Below are 24,611 nucleotides of genomic sequence, written 5' to 3' on the forward strand. Positions count from 1 at the left end.
TGGAGTGCCACTTGATTGATTTGGATAACTGCAAATGTTAACACCCCCAAAGTGTTAACCACCATCCGAACATATCGGATGGGGGTAAACACTTTGGGGGTGTTAACATTTGCAGTTATAAGGCAAATTGAGCTATTAAGTCACACCAGCACACCACATGAGACAGCAGGGCAAAAACCCTCCTGTAGGACCCTTACTTGCTCTTTTGCACTACCAGAGCTCTAAAAATTGGCCACTCAACTTCCAAAACTGTCAGAAACAGACTCCATGAGGGCTCAACGCCCACAAGTGGGGCCTGCGCTTCACAGCCAGACTGCTACTGAGAGTTCACAGTAAGCACATGTAACAGACGTGAGAGAGTCTCCAGATAATGTGGAGAACATTCGACGTCCATCTGGAGGACGGCGACCGCCTCGGGAAAGGCTTGTCTGCTAAAATAGATCCTTTGGAGGGCCTCGCAGATCTCGCCATGCTGGCCCCGAGGTACCTCAAATCCACTTTGGTCGCGAGATGAGATGAGATGATGTTGGATCATATGCTGACTCAATGAGCCCGAGTTTCCCTCTGGTTTAACCCAAACCTATTTTTTTTTTTCAGGTCATTTGACACCTTGGTTAATGTTTCCAATGGTGCTAGCGGACTATTTTGAATAAGGTCTGAAGCAGAGAAGGTTATGGAATCATCAGTGCCCTTGACTCGGTACAACGCATCATTCATTCCCTCGTCTCCAATTACTAAAAAGGGATTTTTATGTAGTGGACTATAAAGTTCACTCAACAGTCAAATTGAGTTTGTTTTCAAACACAACTTGGGCGTTTAATTTCATCACTGTTGTCACATAAATTACCACGCGGACTGGGTGACCTTTCATTATATTATACCAATTAAAAAAAAAAAGAATTCAAAACTGTTTACGTCAAATATATATACATACACAGTTATCTTCAAATATGTTTGAATTATTAAAATAATACTCGCCAATCCCACGTCAATCAAAACTGACCATAATTTTGCAGAATGTTGCTGCGGTTTCTTGTATCGCCTGTCCAAGTACACTTAATGTTGGGCCCGATGAGTGCGCCAGTGTACACTCAACTCTGCGCCTGCCAAAAAACAAGTCACAAGTGATGACTCACTGTCATGCACTTCACGTGCTTCTGAGGAAGTAAACAAAACAAAAAAACAGACTGAGTCCAAAATCCCCCCGAAGGCCGCATTTTTGACAACATTTTTCTGTCACGCACTCCTGGAAATTTAGGATTGGGGAAAAATTAATTCAGAGCTGCCAGGCCTGGTGAGCACGGAGATGTTCTTCTTGGCGAGGAACTGTCAGATGCTCAGACCCAACCCCAATACACAACTGTCACCTCTTCTTGCGCACTGAATGAAGCAAACGGTGTAAGATCTCTTTGTAGACATGCTGATTGATCAGCTGTAGTTTGTAGTTTGGTTTTAAAATATATTTTTTGACATATTTCTCTTGGAACTTTTCTGACACTTCATATTTACATCGTTCTTACATTATTGAGAAATGTAACAAGCCTATTTTAACAAATTCAGGAGTAGAAAGAATATTTAAATATTATATATAATATACATTATACATTATTATATTATTATTTATACATATAATTATTATTAATATTATTATTGATTTGTTATATAATATTATTATTTATAATAATATATAATCAAATCTGTGCTTTGTTCGTTGCCACCACAGGTGCAGACGCATACAAGTCGAATTCAAGACGTGTTTGCAGAAAGCAGCTGACTAATTGTTGACGACGTTTATCAGCCTTACTTACTTCCTACACGTGACGGCGGAGTTGAGACGCGTCCAACAGGTTTCGTGAACGCCAGTCTCATCTTCATCCGCAGACATTCAAGCTTTTGCAATCAACCTACGAGCGATAACCTGCTCAGGTTTCACAGAACGTCCCGGAACGGTTGAGTCAAACTTGTGCGAGCCCCGGGGGAGGAAACACTTTGTCATAAGCGCAACAACCAGTCGTGCAACCTTAGCGGCATCACAGCATAAGAGTGATGTGGTTGCTTGTTGGAAGGGCGATTTAGACTGGCTGCTTAATCATCCCGACATGATTATCTCAAATTGTGTTGGTGGTTAATGCACCCGTGATTTTCCCTTAACACCAATTATGTGGGACTTTCATTCTTATTAGTGTGCTCATAAAAGAACGGGGATATTTTCTGCTACCGTGTGGGCAGGTGACATTAGGCAAGAGGCACGGTACAACCTTGACGGGGTCGCCAAAGGTCAATTGCATAAAGTCATGACATTTTAAAACTTAGTCATTTCAATCCATAAAACATACATATACCTTTTCAAAAACGTAGTCCCCGCCTCCCAAAGACGTATTTATACGTCTTAGATTTAAAAAAAATATTTTTGCATCATAGCTCCATGTTTCTATAGCATTAGAACAGAATATTCTGTTGGCCTCGCAAAATCAGGCCAAATCCAGAAAAACACTGGGATTGAGGGGTTTCCTCTCGTGAAAATGGCTGGGATTAAATGAGTTAAAAGTGTTCTTTCACTTCTAAGTGTTATTGTATAGTATGCAGTGAAACGAATTCCAGAACCATCCCTCTGACTGTGCAGGACAAAGTCAACTATTATCTAAAAATACACACAGTGAAGGCTAAAACATCTGGCCACATAGTTAAGTTGCAGTAAACAGCCTCTCGGAAACTGAAATGGAAAGAAAGCATTTTGTTTTTGAAAAAAACCCAATATAAAACACTGGGCATTTCTCTCGATGCAGGTTTCTCATGTAAAAGAAGATTACATCAATCCCATTACGTGGCAACCCTGTCACCTTTCTGACCATATGCTCCAAAGCTCACCTGCCGCCATTTGGCATACTGACTTGTGCTCTAAGCTCACCTCTGCCGCAGTTGGTGACAAACAACATCCGTTCCGTGACACTGCTTGACTTACATATTTTGTTTCATTTTTGCCCAAAAGGAAATAATTCAAAGAGAATTTAACTGATTCGGGAAGTAACTGTAATTAAAAAAAAAATATATATATATATATGCCCTTATGCTATAAGTAATTTTTGGACATTTTAAAACAGTTCCAAGACGTTGTAATAGCATGTGTATGATGCATGCATTTGACAAAATGCCCCTCGGGTCAAGAATTAAAGGACACTTTGCACACGGTTGTTCAAAGATCACAAAAATGGCAGACGACCCACCAGTGTTTTCAAACTTTTATATGGTGTCAGCATTAAAAAAATCTCACAGCACACTACACAAAAAGCGTGTCACAAAAACTAAAACCTAACCCTAACCCTAACCCCAGCACTACCCCTAACGCAAGCCCCTTCCCTAACCCTACCCCTAACCCTGGAGGGTGAAATCTGACTGGACAAAAACATACTTTAACCTCCATTTAAAACTTAAATAAATTAGAACATAGGTTGTAAATGTAGGTCAGTTCTCCCGATTGGGTTTAAGCCAGCAGAGAAGCCTTGGTTTGTTCCAGTGTTTGGATGATTTAAAGCAGTCCTAATCTGGTTTGCCTAATGTCAAGGCGAGGAGGGCAACTGGAGTCCGTTATGACGAGCTCGACCCTGCTACTATTCTCCCCCTATTTTCACCTTTAGAAAGCACGCAATGCACTTACGCCCACACAAATAGAATAAACTCACATAGTCCTGGGTCAGCGAGTGTATACACACACACACACACACGCACGCACACACAAGAGAGATGTGTGGCTCTACTGGCTGTGGACCACATGGACAGCTGACCCTCGCAGTCTATGGACGAAGCAGGACGTGCTACTTACTAGATTAGCTCACCACCCCTTTTTCCCCCAACGTACGCACGCAAATACACTTCCAGACACATGTCCTCACATGCTCGGGAGCAGATTGCAGCCTACTCCATCGCTGTGCATCACACAATGACACAGCTGAACACGTCTCCACATGTTAAACCCGTCGCACACTTTGGTAGACGTGTGACCATTTGCCCACCCAACCCGTCACCAAGCTGCATGACACACGGAATGCAGGTTTGGGTTGGAGCTGTGGACACGTGCGAGTTGTTGAGGAGGAGAATAATACAGCTACCTCTCTGTTTGTATATTGTATTCGTTGGACCAGTATTTAGGTTCTTCGTTTTTCCCCGCCTTCTTTTACATGACCTGGCTCGGTCTCAGTTAGGACTGGAATAGAAGGTGACTCATCCTCCGTCTTCACAGATGAATCTGACTGTCTGCCTGCTTTACCATAAATAACTCGATATACAGTATATGTGCGCGGAATGTGATTTTCAGGTCTTATCTTTCCCGTCCTTCTTATAGGCCCACGGTAGAAAGTCCTCATGGCTACACTTGGAAGAAAGAAACAAAAACAAAAAACAATATACAAGCTGGACCAGGCTATAAACCGCAGTTGAAAAAAAATGAGTTGTTTACTGCATGTACATAACGATTTTGTACTGTGAACGCACATAAAGGTACATAAACAGCGCCTTTTAACACAGCAACATGACATGTTATACGATATGCGGTATTAAACGTGTACCGTGATAATCAAATTTGTTTAACTCATTCAATCCCAGCCGTTTTCACGAGAGGAAACAACACAATCACAGCGTTTTTTTCTGGATTTTAACTGATCTTGCTAGGCCTACAGAATTTTGTGTTGTAAAGAAAAAAACATGGTGCTGTGATGCAGAAAAAGAAAAAGGCTAAGACGTGTAAATACGTCTTTGGGAGGCAGGGACCACAATTTTGAAAATTTATATATACGTCTTCTGAATTGAATGAGTTAATGATGGTGCACAATCCTGTCAATCAATGTGAAGAATATAATCAGAATTTTTTTTTTTTTTTGATTATGTTAGGCTAGCAGAGAAGGCCTTGAAGGCCTCGACCGCCCACCACTGATGAATACATCTGAATATTATCATAGCAGCATGGCTAAGAGACCTCCTCATTCTGTGTTTCTAAGAAAACTCTCGTACAGAGCGTGTGCTCGCATTAGACGAGTCTTCCCGTTTGTGTCACATGCGCTCTACGACAATTGGCCCCTTCAGTTTATGTCACTGTTATGACAACACAAGCAAAGAATGTCCGGAAAATGTCATTTCGTGCCGCAGTTGGACAACAAGAACGGCCCTGTATGTTGTTTTCAGGTCATTTTTTTTTTGCACATTTCACAACAGTTCCACTGCGCTTTTTAGAATGTCAAGCTGATTAAAGTAAATCAAATTTGAAGCTGTAACGCTGTTACACTTCTCATTAAAAACAGATGCTCTGTTGAACTGCGGCCTAATAGCATTGTACGCCAATTAATATTGTAATAAGTGATCATTATCGTCAGACTGGGTGGCGCCAGTGTTGCTGTGCGGACTAAAATGGATAAATATAATCATACCTAATACAAGAGTCACGTATTTCCCCCGCTAGCAGTTATTGCCAACAATAAGGGCGACGAAATCTGAGGACACAAACGTATTTCACTCAATCAAAAATGTGATTTGTGGATTTGCACATTTTATGCATATGCCGCTTGTCTACATGACTGATAGCAAATAAAGAACAGAAAAAAAAATCTATATTTTTCCCCATTGAGTTTCATTTCACTCAAGTGTACCTAATGTTGTGTCCAGAATGCGAGAGTATATTTGCATATCTCATAGGCCTCACTCCCGCCCGTGTCCCGTTTTTGCTCTCTCATCCCCCGTCTCCGTTGGAGCAGCTGCTACGTGAATTGTTGCGCTGAGAGCTTTTTCCATGTCAGAGTATGGAGGGTTACTTTCCGTCTGCCCGTGACAGGAAACACGCTGACCTACTGAGACGAGAGCCAAAAATGAAGATCGTATTTTACATTGGGACCCTCGTGCGAGAGAGAGCATACTCCCACGCCGTAGACCGAAGTGGACGCCTGAATATGCGGCCCATCAGCACCGCGTCAATAATTTAGTGATTCTACTCTGTGTTCATGTTTATCTTTTCCCGCTGGCTGAACATGGAACATCGGTGCTATATCGGGAGTAGATTAATGGTGTCAGGACATAATGGGATGCTTTGTGACACAACAGTGTTACACGCAGCAACTTTGCAGAAATAACAGCAAATGTACTCTTCTGAAATTGATTTTTTTTTTTTTTTCTGAGGGCGGGTCATTTTTATACTTTGAGGATAGCTGGGCACATATTTTGCCCAAGGCTGCAACTTGGCACACACGCAACAGAGCAAAAACCAACGAAGCTCATAAATATGCAGTGGCATACAAAAGTCCAAGAAAAACAAATAAACAGCAAAAATCAGGATGTTCGGCGGTTTCGAGAGTTCACAGCTAATCGTGTCCACGCTGAAATGCACAGTGGAAACGTGATGTGCGCCGTGTATTATATTTGAACATACATACACTAAGGGCAGCGTACATTCAGGGGTATTAATGAGGCTCTATTTCTGTCCCACGAGAAAATGGCTCAGGATCATACCTTATACATAATCACATGTGTGCCATATGCACAAACTGTATATAGACCGTATGCATGCACGGTTTATTTTTATATACAACAACAACCCGTGGTCATAATGTGCAGCGGGTCGTGATCTTGACTTGAGGGCAATACAGTATGTGTTTAAGGACGAGCCTCCGGGAATGGAAAGCCACACCAGAGGGGCCTGCTGGTGTGTGGGTCATATGTCCGTACAAGGGCATAGTCAAGGCAGAGGGCCTTCATACCAACCTTGCACACATGTCTGTGAGGGTGTGTGCAACTGTGGCAGTGATGGGGGGGGGGGGGGAGTGCCAGCTGGGCAGCTTAAAAATAGTGCCGAGTACGGGATTGCAACTGCACGGGAATCTAAGAACACATGGCCGCCGGTCCAGTTGTAATTCAGTGGATTTCACCGGGCCGGGCTAAGTGACGACAGGCGAGCCGAGGGAGGAGGATGATTAAACCGAGTTGCCTCACAGTGTCTGGTCTTTGATGGGATTTTGTAAGAAGTCTGAGGTTTGCAGCGTCACAGATATGAGAGGCAGGGCCGTTTTCCAGGTGACACCCGGCCAGGAAATAGAAGCATTCTGTGGCGAGGATGCTATCTTGATATGACGGGGCAGTGGGGCAGTAGGTTGAGTGCGTGGAAGGTGAAACGTGATGGGGATCAGACTAGTAGGATTAAAGAGCGCTGGACTGACCTCGACTAATGCACACAACGGAGGGAAGGGATGAGGAACCAAAGGGGAGGCTGCTCAGAACGGAACAGCTGCTCAAAAAGAAGAGTCGGCGCTGTGTGCTCGCCCTCGTAGAAATAAAAACAAACAAACAAATACAAGCAATAAAATACGTGCATGCGCATTCAAAACTGACAAACTGTAAGAGTGAATTCATTTGGAGGATAATCTCGTGCACAAAGTGGCTCTTTCACCTCACATAATCTCCGTTTGGATTAAAATGGATTACTGGATTACAAGGGTCTCCCCATGGGAGAAAGATACAGACAGACAAGAAAAGAAGATATCTGAAACTTAAACTCACAGAATCCATTTTAAACCTGTATCAGTTAAAAATAATTATTCATATCCTGGGCAAATGTTGAATTTTTTTTTTTCATTTCTGGAATGAAAAAATGTTTTTTTACATACCGTATTTGCCATTTTTATAATGGATTATATTGTGGCACATTTTTTAAACACAAACTTTCATGAGTTGTTTTATTATTTATTTATTTATTTATTTATTTATTTATTATTACTTTTGCCAGAGATACTAATTGATCAGATGATAATTTACTCAACCCCCCAAAAAATATAAGAACCTTTTTTGCGGCGGCATCATGAACGGACGCATTTTTTGGGGCGAGGCTCGGAACAGGGTCAGGGCCCGACAATTTTTATAAATAAGGCCGGAGGGTCGAGGCCTGATGGGTATAGAGATAACCGCCGGAGGGCGAGGGACTGACCGGCAAAAAAAGGGTCAAGTGCCCAGTTGTGGAAATGATGTCATTATATCGTGCAGTGCAGTCAAGATAATAAATGATCCTGACAGCCTCAATAGAAACATCGTCTTCATAAATTCTCCATTAATGATTATTGATCGTGATGTTTCTGTAAAAATAATGTTGAGGAAAAAAAACAGTGTTAGATCTGTACCGTGCTTTGATATGAATTCTATAAATCAGTCCAAGTGTTTCTGTTGGTCATTGACTATCATGGAGGCATCCTGAGAGTTTGTATGTTTTTGTCAGCTGTACGAGTGGCTAAACACACACTTGAAATATTTCTGTTCATGAGCGTGTGTCCTCTCCCCAAGAGTTATAGGTCAGTGGCCGAGAGCGAAAAAGGCCGCTTGACATTGTCGCGTCTGTCTGTGAGGAAAGTTACCGTGAGCCGCCCCCCCCCCCAAAAAAAAAATCCCCATAATCGCAAAGACTCCCTCTGTGCGAGACAAATGGAGCATGGTCAGCAGAAGCCGACGAGTGTTATGTGGACGCAAATGTGAGAAAAACGAGGCTACAAGTGAGCGAGGAGAGGCGTAGGCGTGTTTGAGTATGTTTACAGTGTTTGCTAACAGCATGAAATGAGGGCATTCTAGTCAGCTGAGTAGGACGGAAGAAAGAAGTAGGTTAAATAATTGTCTCTTGTTATCAAAAGCCCTCTTGTTGTATTGTCGAGGGCACTAAGGGCTACGGGAATGTCCATGTGACCAAAACGTGACAGCGACTGCTCACACGTACGCTAACAAACTGTTGCCCCACTGACCTGGAAACAAATATCGAGAGAGAGGGAGGGGGGGGGGGTTAACCTGTCGAGAGTTGTGCGTTATGTTTTTTGGGGGCAACTTTTTCAGTTAGCGACACTTTACATCGAGCGTCATTCAATTTTCAAACCCATGGTCATGGATGAATGAGGGATTCCCGTGGTGGTCACATGATTGTTGCAAGGCTGCTCATTTCATGGATGACAAACCTTACATGGCGCTCTTTGTGTCCGTGCATGTGCTGAGTTTGTTGGATTTCAGACTTTTTCTGTTTGGGTGACCTATGCAGGCCTTTTTTTTGTTTGGCTCGAGCTCACTAACGATGAAAGGATTGATGGATGTGTTTGATGAAGACGTTAGATTCATTGGATGCTGACAGATGCACTTTAATATCATTATCAACTTGTGCGAATAGATTTGCTTCACCACTAGATGGATGTTCTGCAAGATGTTAATTGGATTTCATACAAAAAGTAAGAAAAGCCCATTGCGGGGGGTGCTCACTTTATCTTCACCACCACTCAGTCAGTCATCATATAACACGTGGGGAAAGGAAAACCTTGATAAAACTGTTAAAAGAAAAAGTGGTGTGAACTCAAAATTTCAGGGCCAAAGATTTTGATAAATTTATTAAGTTTTGCTCAACTCAGAACTCAGCATTTTTTTTTTCATTGTTTAGGAGCAAACAACTTGCTTGCATTGTTTAACAGTGTATGGATATATCTAAGCCACCTGTTTTTGTCCATCTGAGGAGGTTGCCATTTTGCCCTGTACTGCCACCTGCTGTTGACTGAAATTGACATTACAGTGACCACGCTGTAAAAAAAAAAAAAATTCATTAATTAAAGAAGTTGGGTCAACTTCAATTTAAACAAAAAAAAAATTTGAAGTTGGGCAAACCAAATATTAAATATTTTAACGTTTGCAAGTGTGAAAATTGGCTTTCCTGCATTTCACAACTTAGAAATAAGAATTTACAAAAAACGAATTGTTCCTTTTATCCCTCTGGCTTAAAGACATAAGTAAAAACCAACTTAATAAATTGTTTTGGGGCAAACTACTCGCTTGCGCTTTTTTAAATTTATTTATTTATTTATTTATTTTTTACAGTGAATCAATTTGTCAATGTTTCAGATCACCCGTTTTCTGGGTTTGGTCACGTGACTAGGGCCAATCCAGACTCAATCGAGTCCTAAATTTGGGGTTTTCACTGAGCTGAAAAATCTTAACTAATTCAACGCATACTCAGTGGAGATTTTCAACAACTTTTTGAGCACTGTATTTCCTTTTTATTTTCCACGTTGCCCGATGGTTTGCATTGCGTTTTGATTTTGAGTGTTGGAACGGTTTGAAAAGCACATTCTGACCTTGTCCAACACAGAATAATTCAATTAATGTACTGTATATTCTCAAAAGAATTTGGCCTAACCCTGTCTATTTTGAAACTGCGGCAAAATATAGCGTTTTTTTTTTTTCAACGTGGTTTCGACTTTGGAATTTCCGCGTCTGTGTTTGTGGAGTGTTCTGTGGCCGGTGTCACTGCACTTGTGGAAGCTTTGTGGGTATATGAAATCTCCTGAAATCCTTTCCACTCCTTGACGATGGCGAGTGTGACCGAAGCACACATCTGATTTCCTACAAAATTGTTGTGAAAACACGTCACATTCAAAAATGAGCAACACTTGACGAGGATAGAATGGAGGTGGATTGGCCGGTGTCTTGAAGAACTGCTGGAAACGACAGAAGTGAACGAAGAGCCAAAAAGGACGTAAATAAACCAACACATAAACAGCCACACCGACTGACATTTTGTTGTATTTTCGTCTAAGGTCATTTTGTGTAGACAAATACACTTCAGTGGCGGAAGGGTGAAGACGAAGGAGGCCTTTAAATGAGCTCACATGTAAATATAGGTTTTTTGGTGTTCTACATAGCAATTAGAGAGCGACGGCGGGACAAAGAGGGAGCGAGAGATCATAGCCGGGGGATCATGAGGGGATATGCGTGCCTGCGTGCATCAGAGGGGTGAACCGGTTCAGGAGGTCCCATGTTGGCCAGAGGGGCTTGCAAGTGTTCAGGTGCTAGAATCCTCCAGCCGAGCCAACGCTGACCGTGGGTCTATATCAAGAGCTGGCTTGGGTTTCAACCCCATGCGCTGATAGAGGATTATTCTGAGAAATTGCCTGGAATAACTGCTCCAAATTGACTCTGTCTAATGAAGAGCGGAAGGTATAGAGCGATGATGGATCTGTGGATATGCCTCGCCTGCCCTTCAAGAGTTTCTGCCATGCGGGAGGTTTGCGGAATGAGAGAGTGTGTCTGGGGACAACTCTGCAGAGAGGAAAATGAAAATGTCAGCATTCCAAAATCCTGCCGCTCTGTGCGCAGGCCACACATTCCTGGTCCTTCACAGGACAAACAGTCCAGCGGCTATGCACGGGAATTTTGTTAAATACCGGCTTTGCCCTGAGGAGAGGAACACATTGATGAACAAGGTGTCCTGATCTAAAAGTCCACCTGCGGTTATTGAAGTATCATCACAGCTCCATAACTGGTGTTAATGCATCAGCACAAAGCTGTGAAAGATCCGCTAACATACTCAAATTTCAGACCTATCTCTACAATTGTCGTGCGTGTCGGAGTGCGTGTGCGTGTGTGTGTGCGTGTGTACGGCATGACCAGGGGTAAGGAGACATGAGACGTGTTTCTTACATAACAGTGAATAACAACACTAAACTGAGCCATATCGTTACTATGGTGGCGTTCAGCCAGCAACACAATTCAACCGGCTACAAATCATTTGGACAGGAAGTGAATAACTTTAGGAAGATAATTAAATGCAATATGCACAATGACAACAAGTTCAAATGTCTTTTAAAGATTTATTTTGTTAGCTCATCACATTGTTTAAAATTCAAATTAAAATGTGGGCCATTGGATAGCGTAGTGGTTCACATGGGCCGCATTGGAATGGGAATGGGATGTTGGTATATTAATCAAATCAATTAGTTGTTATTTGTTTCATATTTTCATGGGGTAGGATAATATCACTATGGATGTTCTGAGCCCCAGATTCTATGCCAGTGTTGGATTGGACCCAATAATTCTGCCCGGAGGAGGAGTGGGTGGATGATAAATCATCTTCCCGTAAATGACGTCATTGCTGTTTGTCTTTCAGAAATACCATCACTCAAAAGCGTCCAAATAGTGCACTCTGAATTATGTTTCCTCATCTGCCTGTTCATTAAACAGCGTTGATTAATGCGTTTGGAGCAGACTATAGTTTATAATGGTACAGAATTAAAACACACCACACCATACTTTCTGTGCCACAAAAGTAAAAAAAAAATAATGAAAAATGCATATTCTTTAATTAAACTAATAATAACCACGTAAAGTAGCAATGTAAAGAATTAGGGAAACTTAAACTTAAATAAGTTAAGATGAACTACTTCCAAATGTGTTAGTTTGTTTTGTCGTGTCAATGGTATAAAACTGAACACATCATAGACGTTTATTGTAACGCTTTAAATGTCACGCAAGCGTCAGCGCTTTAGTTTAAATGCAATCTTATTGCAAGTCTGACATCTAGTGGTTAGCAGGAGAAATGCAGTTGTAACAGCTGCTTTGTAAATCCGTCAATGGATGCGATTTAAAAATTGATCACGTCACATCGTGTCCCACACTGAACCCTTTTGTATTACCGGAATAGTTCCAGAGTTTAATCATATATTCTTGCTTTGCTCACGTTTTTGTACCGTAATTGCATAGTAATAGGTCAACAGTGGCACTAGTTTGTTAGTTTGTAGAAACATTTACTAGTAAAACAGTCATTTTACTAGTGAACATTTTAGACAGTGAACAAGTGTGTGGAATTGTTTTACGTGGAAGGGCAAAGCTTGTATGAGTATATGGGCCTTAACTGAGATATCAATGATATTGAATAAATGCTCACTTTTCTATATGTCAACTATGAAAGTAATACCAAAAATAGTATTTAAAAATAGACTGTCCATGACTGCATTTGGAAGTAGGGGCAGGTACGCAGCCAATCACCAAACAACTTTGCAACCTTGGCCTGGCCGTGGAGCTGACTGGCTGGCTGGTTATGGAGATTATCAGCTCTATTTTTATCTTTCCTGCTTTTACTATCAAAACAGTACAAGTGGCTCTTGACTGAAAATGCATTTGGTTAAGAAGACAACAACAACTCCCTTTTTTTTCACTGGAATGTTTATAGGGATTTTGAAACAAACATTTACAAAAACGTAATTGGTGTATAATGAAATGTAGAAACATCATTGTGAGCCCAAAAATAAGCAACACACACACAAAACAACAACAATAAAACATCATTCTGTACAGTAGACGTTAATTTGCGGTCAACTCGAGATGATGGTGTGGTATACTACATAAATGTCACATTAAAAGACATTTTTTGACTGTCATTAGAAATTATTGGTGAATTTTGATCCTCATGATGGAGTGACTGGTTGCGTGAATGTCAATCACCAAACAACACGAATATTTGTGCTAGCCTATACACATTCTTCGGGAGTGTATCATCTTTGAGCCAGACTTGAGTAGATGCGAAACGCTGAAGATATATCAGTGGATTAAAGTACTACAATTTCTAAGTACTACAGCAATAAGAATGAGACATTTTGTTTTATTTGATTTTTATAGTGATTTGTTCCACATTCATCACCGAGAACGTGTAATTTGAGGACGGTCCCTAACTCGGACGGTCAGAGCGAATAAATCTCGAACATCGAACGTCAAGCCAACTTGTTCTCGCTCTCACAAAGGAAGTGAAATGTACAAACACTTCTACTATTCTTTGTTAATTTCAAAGCATTCGGAGATAGTCAAAACTACAAGAAATATTTTAAAATTTGGAAGGAATTTAGACATGGTTTGTGTAAGTAAAAATTTGCCAAATACCAGCATAAGCGTGATCACAAAGGTCAAAGACTTCTCATAATGTAAAGAACTTGAAATGATACATAAATTTCACACCTTAATTTGTCGAAATCTCTCCCAAATTACAAAACAAATATAGAACTCTCTCTGACTCACTCCCACAGAAGGGACATTTATCAGCGAAGTTGGAAAGTGAATTATTGGAATGATACATGTGCAATATTTTAAACTCTTCTATGACAATTGATGCCATTTCATTCTGCGTTACAGTAGAAGTTTCCTCAAGGACTTAGTTTATTATCGCTACAAAGCGTATTTCGAACATGTTTATTTGTGGAATTTTTACTATATAAATCAATTTCACTCATTGTGAGAAAAAGTGTTTTCTGTCTTTATATGTTTATGTCAGATGACATTTCATCTACTCAACTCTTTTTAACTGTTTGAAATTGACTGGATTTTGAAAGGATTTTGTTTTCATTTTTTCTTTCTTTTTATTTACTATAAAGATTACGGCTCCGCTTCTCCTTTAAGCGCCGAAAACGAGACAATGACGTCAGCAGTAAAACCTGCTCTGGCTGGGTGTCTGACTGACGGACTGACTTGGCCCTCGGAAAAGTGAAGTGTTTGCCGTGCTGCTTACTGCTAACCGAACTTTCCTCACTCTTCCGCTCGCATTTCTTCAAGTCTTCTTATTCTTTTCGACGATCGCAACTTCGCGACGCGACGCCTCTCGAAAACATTTTTGGGCCATGTTTTAGACGAAGACAAAAGTTCATTGAGTGCTTTTGGAGGGGAAACCGGTGTGTGGCGGCCAGTACCAGAGATGGATAAGCTAACCGAGAGCTGACTCGTTAGCCGAAAAGTCAAAGGTCAAGAATAGGAGCGGATGGACATGCTAACGGCTAGATAGTTTAGCATTCTATCGGCTAACCGAGTGACTTTGTTAGCGTCCGACGGAAGCTGGCCGCGGTTTGCTTCCTCGGGCCCGTTTGCGACACCGCCAATAGTTTGTCAAAGGGAAGCTAATCCAGGAAGAAGCCCCTGCCTTGAAAACGGACTTTAAAACAGGCCGGACGAGAGGTTGTTGCTTCGCCTCAGACGAACAGAAATGCTATCCAACGCCCAGAACCAGCCGCTCTTTCCCAACCCGACCGGGCAACAGAATCCCGCCGGACAGCCGAACCCCGCGGGCCAGTTTCTCCCCTTCCTGAGTAGACCCTCCTTACAGATCAAGAAGAACGCCATTACAGACGATTACAAGGTGACCAGTCAGGTGCTGGGGCTTGGAATCAATGGCAAGGTGCTCGAAATCTTCCAGAGGAAGACCGGGGACAAGTATGCACTAAAGGTAGGCTTGACTTGAAACGGATCATCGGATGTGTGTGCTCATCTTGAAGCCGAGTCTATTGTCTCAGATGAAAAAAAATTCCCTAGTGGTTATGTGGGTTCCTTATTCCTGCTTGAGCTGCCACAACTTGCCCCCCTCAAAAATAGTTGATCATCACCAACAAAGATGTCACTTAGGAAAGAAATGCACTGTGCATGAGTTCTTTGCATTTCAAAATTCGCCTCTTGTTGGAAAAAAAATGGTTTGTTGTTTGTCGTTGTGTCACTTACTGTGGTGAAACAAATATTGTTGTACTGGTATCATTTTTTTTCTGAATGACTTTAGTCACTAACTTGATGGTCGGTGTTCTCAAGGTTGATGTCACTGAAAAGAGCTTGAAAAAAGGGAATGCTATTTAAATGTTGGCAATGCGCAAAATATTAAGAATTAAGAAGTTATGACATTTTTAAGACTTAAAAAAAAAAACAGGCACCAGATGACCAAGTTTTTACAAAACAATAGAATGTCCTGTGATCAGTTTTTAAGAAAACGAATCAAGCTGAAACCTTGAGGTCTCACAGTTTCATTAAGTGTGGCCTGAATTATTAAGATAGACCACAAGAAAGTGTACGATTTCACGAGATGAGTAAACCTAATTAGTTAATGCCCCGGCGGTGAGGATAAACGGTTCAAAAAAGGGATTAAAACTTTTGGCTCAGTTTGTTCTCTTCGGTATTGTATAAATTTGACATGTCGACCCCCCGCCCCAAAAAAAACAAGCGAGCAATCTTTCAACACTTTTTGGGGGTGTCGCAGTACTGTATGAAAATCATCCAATCGAAATTGAGACGATGCAGGGGATTCCACTGTATGTCATCTAAAAATATATGCGGAAAATCCATTTTTAACCAGCCAGAGCGCATTTTTGTGCAAGGAGCTCTAACAGACTTGATGTGACACGATCACACAAAAAATGGGGTTAATGAATAATGGCCGAATCGGGTCCATTGGCACATCACTATTTCTTGCGCCTAGACAAAAACGGGATGTTTTTCTTTAACGACGTTTCCACATTAACCAGCCACTACAATGACATGATATGTAAAGTAACGATGTCTGGTGTTTTGCTGGTGAAACATTTCTCAAGTAGTGTGCTTCCCTAAAATCTGCAATCCAATTTGTGACACTTCTTTTTTAGGGAACCTATGGTTGGTCAATGCTTGATAAATACTGTCACATATTCAGGCGGTTCAGTCAAGGTATTGTTTTTAGGCTCTTTTTTTTTTTCAAAAGTAGTAAAAAAAAATATATTGCGCAAAGTCATGACCATGTGAATCATAGTGTGAAAACATCCTGTGTGGTTGTTCAAATCGAACTGTCAAATTTCAATAAATGGGTCACCGCTCTCCACATATGTGCTGCAATTGACATGCTGCCGCTCAGCTCTGTGACGTTATGACTTTATTGGTTGTTTTATACTCTCCACTATGACTGACCGGCAACGACCGCACTTGTTCTTCACGCATTTTTTGTTTACAAATCGATTCATTGAAATGTATTAATCCATTCAGACTCTCTGACATCTGCATGAAGATGGCCAAGAATGGATTATTTTCCCCTCCCTTAATTCTCAGTAATGTTCTTGCTGAACTGTACGGTGCTGCTTGAAAGTCTCTGTACCCTCCAGACATTGTCACATTTAACATGTTTTTCTAAATCCCAATTTGTAATGCACACATTTCAAATAGTGATGCACAGTTAGTTCTACACTGGTGGTTTATTCACAAAAAGTACAAGTGAGCCCTTTTATTAGTTGCTAGTGGCTCCTCCTTTTTCGGTCGTTACTTGAACCAAACGTCCTCTGTATCTACTCGCCAGTCTGTTGCCTCTGCTTTTGGAGATTTTTGCCCTTACCTAGCAAAACTGTCATCTGCGAGAGGTTGGAGGGACATCTTGTATGTACAAAGTTTTTCAGGTCGCTCCACAACATTTCAGTTGAATTAAGGTCTGGACTTTGACTGGGTCAGTCCCGAGTACAAATCGTCTTTCTCTGAAGCCAGTTCCTTTGTAGTGTTACGGGAATGCGATTGGGTCATTGTCTTGTTATGTAATCGATTTGGGTCCCAGACTGCCAGCTTCAATTGCCTGAATCATGCCAGGAAATTCTGGTCCAGTTCTTCTGGTATTAATACAGGCTCACCCTGGTAGCGTTGGGCATCGTTTCAGTTTGCTATGTTCCAATTCCGGTTCTTCAATTCTTATCCGGTTTCTAACGGTTTTCAATTCCAATTCTTTAAAATTCCGCCCTAACTTATTTCATCACATAGAAGATAAAGACGTGCGGCATTGAAAAGTTTTCTTTTTTAAGCTGCGACAACTAGCGTTCCGAGTTCCGACATTGTTTAAGTTTGTCATAGAAAGTGGACTCGCGCAACCAGTTACCATGTAAACAAAACGCCGGTTTCGGTTCATACCGGAAGGCGCACGCATGGCTCCTGCAAACGCTCATGACGTGGCGCCTAAGAATAAGGTGCATAAGAAATGCACAACTTGCTAAATGTAAAAATAACTTGTGGCCCAACTTTCACCCGAAACACAACGCCCCAATAGTGATGTCAACAATTGTTTGAAGAATGGTGCTTGTTGGTCACTTTTTCAACTTCTATTAGGAATGCAGACTTTCAAAACTGTCTCCAGAAGCAGACAGACTTCATGTGGCAGCAAACAAATAAAAAATAAAAATCAGTCGGTGCGGGATTTATAGTTGTAGTGTGATTGATTAATACTGTCAGAGAGGAAGTGGTCTGCCGTTTTCCAGTCATGAAGGGAACAAATACGAGGGAGGCTGGAAGGAAGGAAGAGGTTATTTGTTGTTGTAGGTACTTCACTTTCTCATTCACTGCCCAAGATTTACAGTCCGTATCCCACTGGGCGGCAAAGGTTTGCGATTGTTTGCCAATCTAGATAATGATGATTTTATTTATTTGTTATTTTTTTTCCGTCAGGGTTCGTTTATGGTTGCAAAGACGTTCGCAAACAGTTTTGCAGATGAAAAAGTGAAGCGTGTAGACTCTGCAGCCCCACAATCAATTGTGATCAATTTAAGTCGATACAACTTGCTCACTCCTGCTAAAGAGCAGCCTTGCATAAAAATATTCCTTTTTGAGTAGTCCGAGTGCTTTTAGTCTTTTTGGATCCTCATAGAGATCTATATGTCAGCTTGTGGGATTTAACTACTACCGTATTTAACCCCTGACCCCAGGTCCAAAGGCTCTCTCTTCCTCAAGCTTATTGGGGAAATGTGTCTCTTTGACACACTTGTCATAAACAGATTAGCATCGCTCAAATCTGTTCCAGAAAATATCCTCATCTTGGCGTATAAGATGCTTATGCAGTCAGCGGACACAAAATTGGGCAACACCTGGACTATATGAGATCAACTACAGATCTGCTGCCTCGCTCTCATTCATGTCAGTGACACAAAAGCGACCAACAACAATCGCAAACACTGCAAAATAAACTTCAATTAAAAAAAAAAAAACGTGAAATGAATGCTTCCCTGACATGTGCTGGCACACTTTTAAATTCACGGCATGCATTTCTTTCATTTTGGGCGCTGGACTTGACCCACAACCTATCTTTTGAGGGTTGTTTGGATGTCTTTTATTTGTAGTGTCAATAAATAGCAATGCACAGATTATTGTTTTTTTTTTTTTGTTAACTTGACTCCTGTGATTTGTGAAGTGTGCTCACTTGTGTTAGATCATCACTGTGTATTGAATTAATTCATTAATTTATCACTGGAAAGCTTGAATTACGGTAATATTACAGGAATTTGATGTAGTGTCAGCATTAGTTAGTTGCTGGCAAAGTTCTAGTATTTTTCTGGTGTGAATCCAGCCAGTATTACCCCCCCGCACAATATGACTTAAATGTTTTTTTTTTAATTTTTATTATTCATGATGTATTTTTTTTGATACGGGCGCCTTCTACGGTGCTTTGGAGCGACGTAGGGTCTGAAAAATATGGCACTTCTCTTTCCACTGTCCATTTGCTGTCACCACATCAAGTAACTCGCTCACTATGTTTGGTGCAGTTTTTACTGATTTACTTTGAAATAAAAATGAAGGCATCAGCAGCTGCGTCTGCTGTCCATCTCAAGAAAATGGCAGTTATTTATGATACCATGCTAATTCCTTCTCCTTTTGTCGTTTCAATTTCACTCTCACTTCCTCCTCAAGGTCAGTCACTCACTTTTATGAACGTGTTGTTGGGACGCTTAACGAATTAGCCGATTTCATTGCTTGCCACCGTCATAGCTGTCAAGCCCAAATAAGGGTTTACTGGTGCAGAGAATCCCAATATATCCCGCTTTTACACCAAGGGAAATTTACTGATCTGTCTCGTGTATCCCATTTAATGTTCACAATTGTTACACAAAGCATTTACAGTCCACAAAATATGAATCCTGCAGGTGTATGTTCATACGGTACAGATCTTGTGTATAGTTGAACAGATATCCGTAATCAGATTGTCCTATAGACACAAACATGTTTGCCACTTTACCATGCAAACACGTCCGCAAACACATCCTCTTGTAGATTGTTGTTTAACCCCAAAGAGGCTTTCATGACCGATTCAAGCTTAACAGGTCCCTCTGTAATCTCTCCCCTCCACCCAATTTCGCCGCCTTATCACTCCTTAAGCGTGATTTCTCCGCTTCCATCCGGTCTGCGGCTCAAGTGGCAGGTGGACACTCCTGCATCTTTCCCTCTCGCCCCACCTCCCAATGTCCTGTCAGTGGCTCGGAGCCTTTTGTGTTTGCTTTAGGAAGCGCATTGTGTGCCCATCTGCCCCCCCCCCTTCTCACCAGGCTTCTGGATTTAGTCTCGGAGGGCCCGTAACAGATGGGCGGGCCACACTCTTATTGGGAAAAAACACAAAAAAAAACACAAAAAAACAAGGGGGTTATAATGGAGGTGTCTGTATATATTTTGTCAATGAAGCAGTAGGTGGGTGTTTGGGTGGGGGGAGTGTTTGTTATATTTAGATCTAGCTTTGCTATTTTAGTTCATGGTCTTGTCTACTCTTCTTACAGCTCTGGCTGGTTCCACTTTGACATTTCTATAACACGTGAACATTTTGTTCTTGAGCAAAACACAGAAAATAAAAATTATAATGTTACGACAGATGTTGGCAATTATATAGACCCAGTTTTAGATTAATTTAAATTAACTGTATAATAAATTAATCAGTAAGCCCGGGTTCAACAAAGATTCATAAAAAGCAAATGGCCCCAAAAAAATCTGTGATTTACTTATTTATTTTTTTTAATTTTTATTTTTTTCATTTTGGTACAAGTTTCCCCCGCCTCAAAATCCTCAAAGTTTTACAAACGTCTTACAAAATTGCTGTCCACATAAAAAAAAAAGTAAGTTTAGCACGTGCACATGGCAACAATTCTCAACGTTCTTTCAAAGCACTGTCTTGAGAAATTTGAAATTACTTTCTGATCAAGATTGACCATGGCGATGAATCAGCAGTAGTCTGAATGACGAATATACGACTGCACAACAAAGCAGAGCAAAACCGCTTTTCTTCCACAGGCACTTAGGGGGGAGGCATGTATTTATTTTTTTTTCTCCATGGGCTTGGTGTAGATGACGATGAATGGCAATTGCTGTCGCTATTTCTTAGAATTACGTCAAAAACACCCCTCTCTTGATATTTATATTCCTAGCAAATTAGTCATTCATAAATACCATATAAACACTGAAAATATAAAAAAAGGTGCATATTTTTTTTCATAGTTGCAGAATTCCTCAAATTAGTAAATTTATGTCCCAAAACTGAACAATTTTTATTCATAACTGAATTTATTTTTACTTTCTTTTTTCGATGTCCACTTAACCTGTTTTGGCTTGAATTGATGGCACCCTCTGCTGGTCGATCCTTCCATTGTGCATTGATCAATTCCCACAACAAGAGGGCGCCATGTATGCATAGGACCAGCTCTGGAATGCACATCAGTTTTTTTGCCAGATGATGGCAGCATTGTGCTACTTTTTGTCTGCTTGCGACTCCATCCTGATGTGTGATTGAATTAAGCACATGCCTTGAGTCTGTTGTTATTTCTGTCTAGATGCTGCAAGATTGCTCAAAAGCACGTAGAGAAGTGGAGCTCCACTGGAGGGCCTCACCTTGTTCCAACATTGTACGGATTATTGACGTCTATGAGAACCTATATCAAAGTCGGAAATGCCTGCTAATTGTCATGGAGTGGTGAGTTTACTAATTCAGTTACACATGCATGTGCACGTTTTTAAATTTATTTATTTATTTTTTAATTTGTATTTATTACTTTTATTACTTTAAGTTGTGTTTGTCCCGATCATCCATCTAAATAGGGTCACAGGGCCAGGCGATTATAAGAGGAAAAAAAGAAACAATAATCATGATTAAAAATGTGTGATTTTATTTATTAATTAATTTATTTATTTATTTAAAAACTGTTTCTTCACAATATGTTCCCTTCTGCTGTTGAGTCTTTATCTTGTGAGAGCATGTAAAATGAGAGTGTGGGATCAAACACATTGGTTAGTTCTGCGATGGTGTCAGATAAGCGCATTTAGTAGCGCTATTCTCATCTCTGACGATAATTCATCACCCCTTACTGCTTAAGATCGCAGACATAGAGAGGGCGGGCCTAACCATCGAAAATGTATCACAAGGGCAACACAGAAGCTGCAAGGTTCTCATCTGGTGATCATTGGGACGACCAAGTATGCTCAGCTCAACTTGCATTTCTCAGTAAGCAAATAGTGAAAGATAGTTTTCGAGAAATTTGAAGTGTGTAGTGGTTAGACCGCCCGCCCCCAACAAAAAATGTGCAGTCATGCATATGTGGACACACACACACTCACGCCCCTCCCCCCCCACACACACACACACGCACACTCACACTCACACAAAACCCCAAATCGTGACATTGGGATTGCACCTGAAACTCATAGTCATAAAAAACATATAGCCAACCAAAACCAAAAGTGCTAACAGACAGCATAGCCTGGCCTTTGGCTAAAATGATGACTGCAGGAGTGTGACATCTGCAAATTTGTGTGTTGCATAAATACGATCGTACTCGTGTTGTGCATTCATTTAAAATTGTGGTATAATTTCTGTGTACCATGATAACTCACTCAAATAAATTCCATTAGAATTGCTAATGACATGAGAATGGTGCATCTGTCGTTGCAGCATGGATGGGGGTGAACTCTTCAGTCGAATCCAGGACAGAGGGGACCAGGCCTTCACTGAGAGAGGTAGAAAAACACACTGAATGCATTTCCTAAATGACTGCTGCTGTCAAATGTCACCGCACTCGCATATTCAGATGACAGTCATCTCATGTTCTGGTCGTGCTTTCTATATTCAACCTGTTTATTTTCAACGCCAGAGGCGTCCGACATAATGAAGAGCATCGGCGAAGCAATCCAATATCTCCATGGTGTCAACATTGCACATAGAGATGTGAAGGTTAGTATGATCATTTTCTCTCTTTGGAACGGTCCCATTGAGATGTCCAAAGTAACGTCACTCCTACGCAGGCCCACTCGTCATTAATATTGCGATTGTGCAATATGAGTTAAGCAGTAAAATGCGGCAGGGGGCAGCCATTTTGTCAATTCTGTCACCTGAAAATGTCGTCACAGTTGCTCAGGGCTCGGCGAACAACCAATCATGACTCATCTTTAAAAAAAAAAAAACAGGTGGTCCGTGATTGGTCATAAGCTGAGCCCTGAGCAACTGTGATGTCATTTTCAGTCGACAGACAATACAAAATGGCCGCCCCCTTAGAGAGAGATTATTTGGAATGATGTTTAGACGAGTGCAGGCGCATGGGACATTTTATTGTAAGTAACTGATGTGATCGTCCCGCAGCCCGAGAATTTACTGTACTCCACCAAAAGACCCAGCGCTTTGCTCAAACTCACAGACTTTGGCTTTGCCAAGGAAACCACCTCGCACAACTCTCTTGCTACTCCCTGCTACACACCTTACTATGTTGGTAAGAGTTCTCCGAGCATATTACCCACATATCTTGCTCATTAAGTCACATTGTTTTAACTTTCCATGTATTCCTTTCACTTTCCACAGCTCCAGAAGTTCTGGGCCCCGAAAAATATGACAAATCTTGTGACATGTGGTCTTTAGGTGTCATTATGTATATTCTGTGAGTAAAGTCTTTCTTAAAAAACGTGGGATGATTTGGTTTGTGCAACACGTCACTGTTGTTCTTCCCCAGGTTGTGTGGGTACCCCCCCTTCTATTCAAATCACGGTCTCGCCATTTCTCCTGGGATGAAGAAGAGGATTCGAATGGGACAGTACGAGTTTCCAAATCCTGAGTGGTCCGATGTATCCGAAGAAGGTGACGAGAATGAAAACTATGCATGCACGTTCGGTTTGAGTTTGATTGCCAACACAAACGGTGGGAGTGGAAATTAGACCTGTCAATAAATCCAAGACAAGTCTTTGATTATGGAAAGGTTCAAATTCCACTGTGACTTGCAATTTTGTGGCCTGTATGACTTCATCTCATTATTTAATCTCAAATCAAACACGCAATGTGCGGAGTTTCCGAATTCCACCATGTAGCTCTTGAAGGGAAGAAAAACTGCCAAAGTTGAACACGAAACATTCACAATGTATTCTCTGAAATGCGGATTAAATTCTAGATTTTCACTAATTAAAAAAAAAAAAAAAAACCATTTCAATTTTCCGTTCTATGGTTATCATCACACTTCTCAAAGCGTTACTGAAACACCCCCCCCAAAAATTGGGGGGAAAACATGCAAAACGCACTTATTGAGTGAATCCAAGAGACACTCGTATGAGCTGAAGTCTCAAAAATTTAGGTTGCACCGTAAATTGTCCCTTATCTATGGTTTAAATGCGTAATGCTGACTGCCAAAGTTTCACATCCTTCTAACGCCGGCTGCGTTAAAAAGAACTTTCCTGACTAGAACTACTGTTGTTCAATTGCAGCTAAACAGCTGATTCGAACCCTCCTGAAGACGGAACCTACCCAGAGGATGACCATCACAGAGTTTATGAATCACCCCTGGATTCATGTAAACACAAACCCCTTTTTCCTCACTCTCTTTTCCATTCTTTTGGACGCTATTGTCCCCTGAAGCCCGGTTGTTGCATGTCTCCCCCGCAGCAATCGATGGAGGTTCCTCAGACGCCGCTGCACACTAGCCGGGTGTTAAAGGAAGAGAAGGACGCGTGGGAGGACGTCAAGGTTTGTCACTTGGTTGCTCGTTTTCGCTCCGCGGCTGCCGCTGAAATGTACCAACGTGCCGACTGTGCTCATCGTTCAGGAGGAAATGACCAGTGCCTTGGCCACCATGAGGGTTGACTATGAGCAAATTAAGATAAAGACCATCGAGGACTCGACCAATCCGCTGCTAACGAAGAGGAGGAAGAAAGCCGGTAACGCCATGGCGGACACTCAGTCTGCGTCTCACTGAACGAAAGATTGCGCACACAGATTGTAAAGGAAGCAATAAGTTGTCGACCTGAGTCGCACTGCATGGATT

At 41.3% G+C, this 24,611-nt stretch overlaps 1 protein-coding gene across 1 annotated transcript; it reads left to right on the forward strand.

Annotated features, from left to right (window-relative positions):
• Window positions 1-14,231: 14,231 nt before the first annotated feature.
• Window positions 14,232-24,611, forward strand: mapkapk2a (MAPK activated protein kinase 2a). The gene is made up of 10 exons (XM_088309720.1): window positions 14,232-15,028; window positions 21,150-21,289; window positions 22,265-22,329; window positions 22,464-22,543; window positions 22,949-23,075; window positions 23,165-23,240; window positions 23,313-23,437; window positions 24,055-24,140; window positions 24,233-24,313; window positions 24,393-24,611. Exons 1-10 carry the CDS (start codon window positions 14,789-14,791, stop codon window positions 24,540-24,542), a joined length of 1,170 nt encoding a protein of 389 aa, XP_088165846.1. The 5' UTR covers window positions 14,232-14,788; the 3' UTR covers window positions 24,543-24,611.

This window comes from Idiotropiscis lumnitzeri, chromosome 11, assembly GCF_059441095.1.
Source record: "Idiotropiscis lumnitzeri isolate Australia: NSW breed Sydney's pygmy pipehorse chromosome 11, RoL_Ilum_1.0, whole genome shotgun sequence".
NCBI classification, from domain to species: domain Eukaryota; kingdom Metazoa; phylum Chordata; class Actinopteri; order Syngnathiformes; family Syngnathidae; genus Idiotropiscis; species Idiotropiscis lumnitzeri.

Coding starts and splice junctions, on each gene's coding strand:
- mapkapk2a (XM_088309720.1), top strand. CDS start 14,789: ATGCTATCCAACGCCCAGAACCAGCCGCTCTTTCCCAACCCGACCGGG. Junction 21,290..22,264: donor CTGCTAATTGTCATGGAGTG/GTGAGTTTACTA, acceptor CTGTCGTTGCAG/CATGGATGGGGGTGAACTCT. Junction 23,076..23,164: donor CTACACACCTTACTATGTTG/GTAAGAGTTCTC, acceptor CACTTTCCACAG/CTCCAGAAGTTCTGGGCCCC.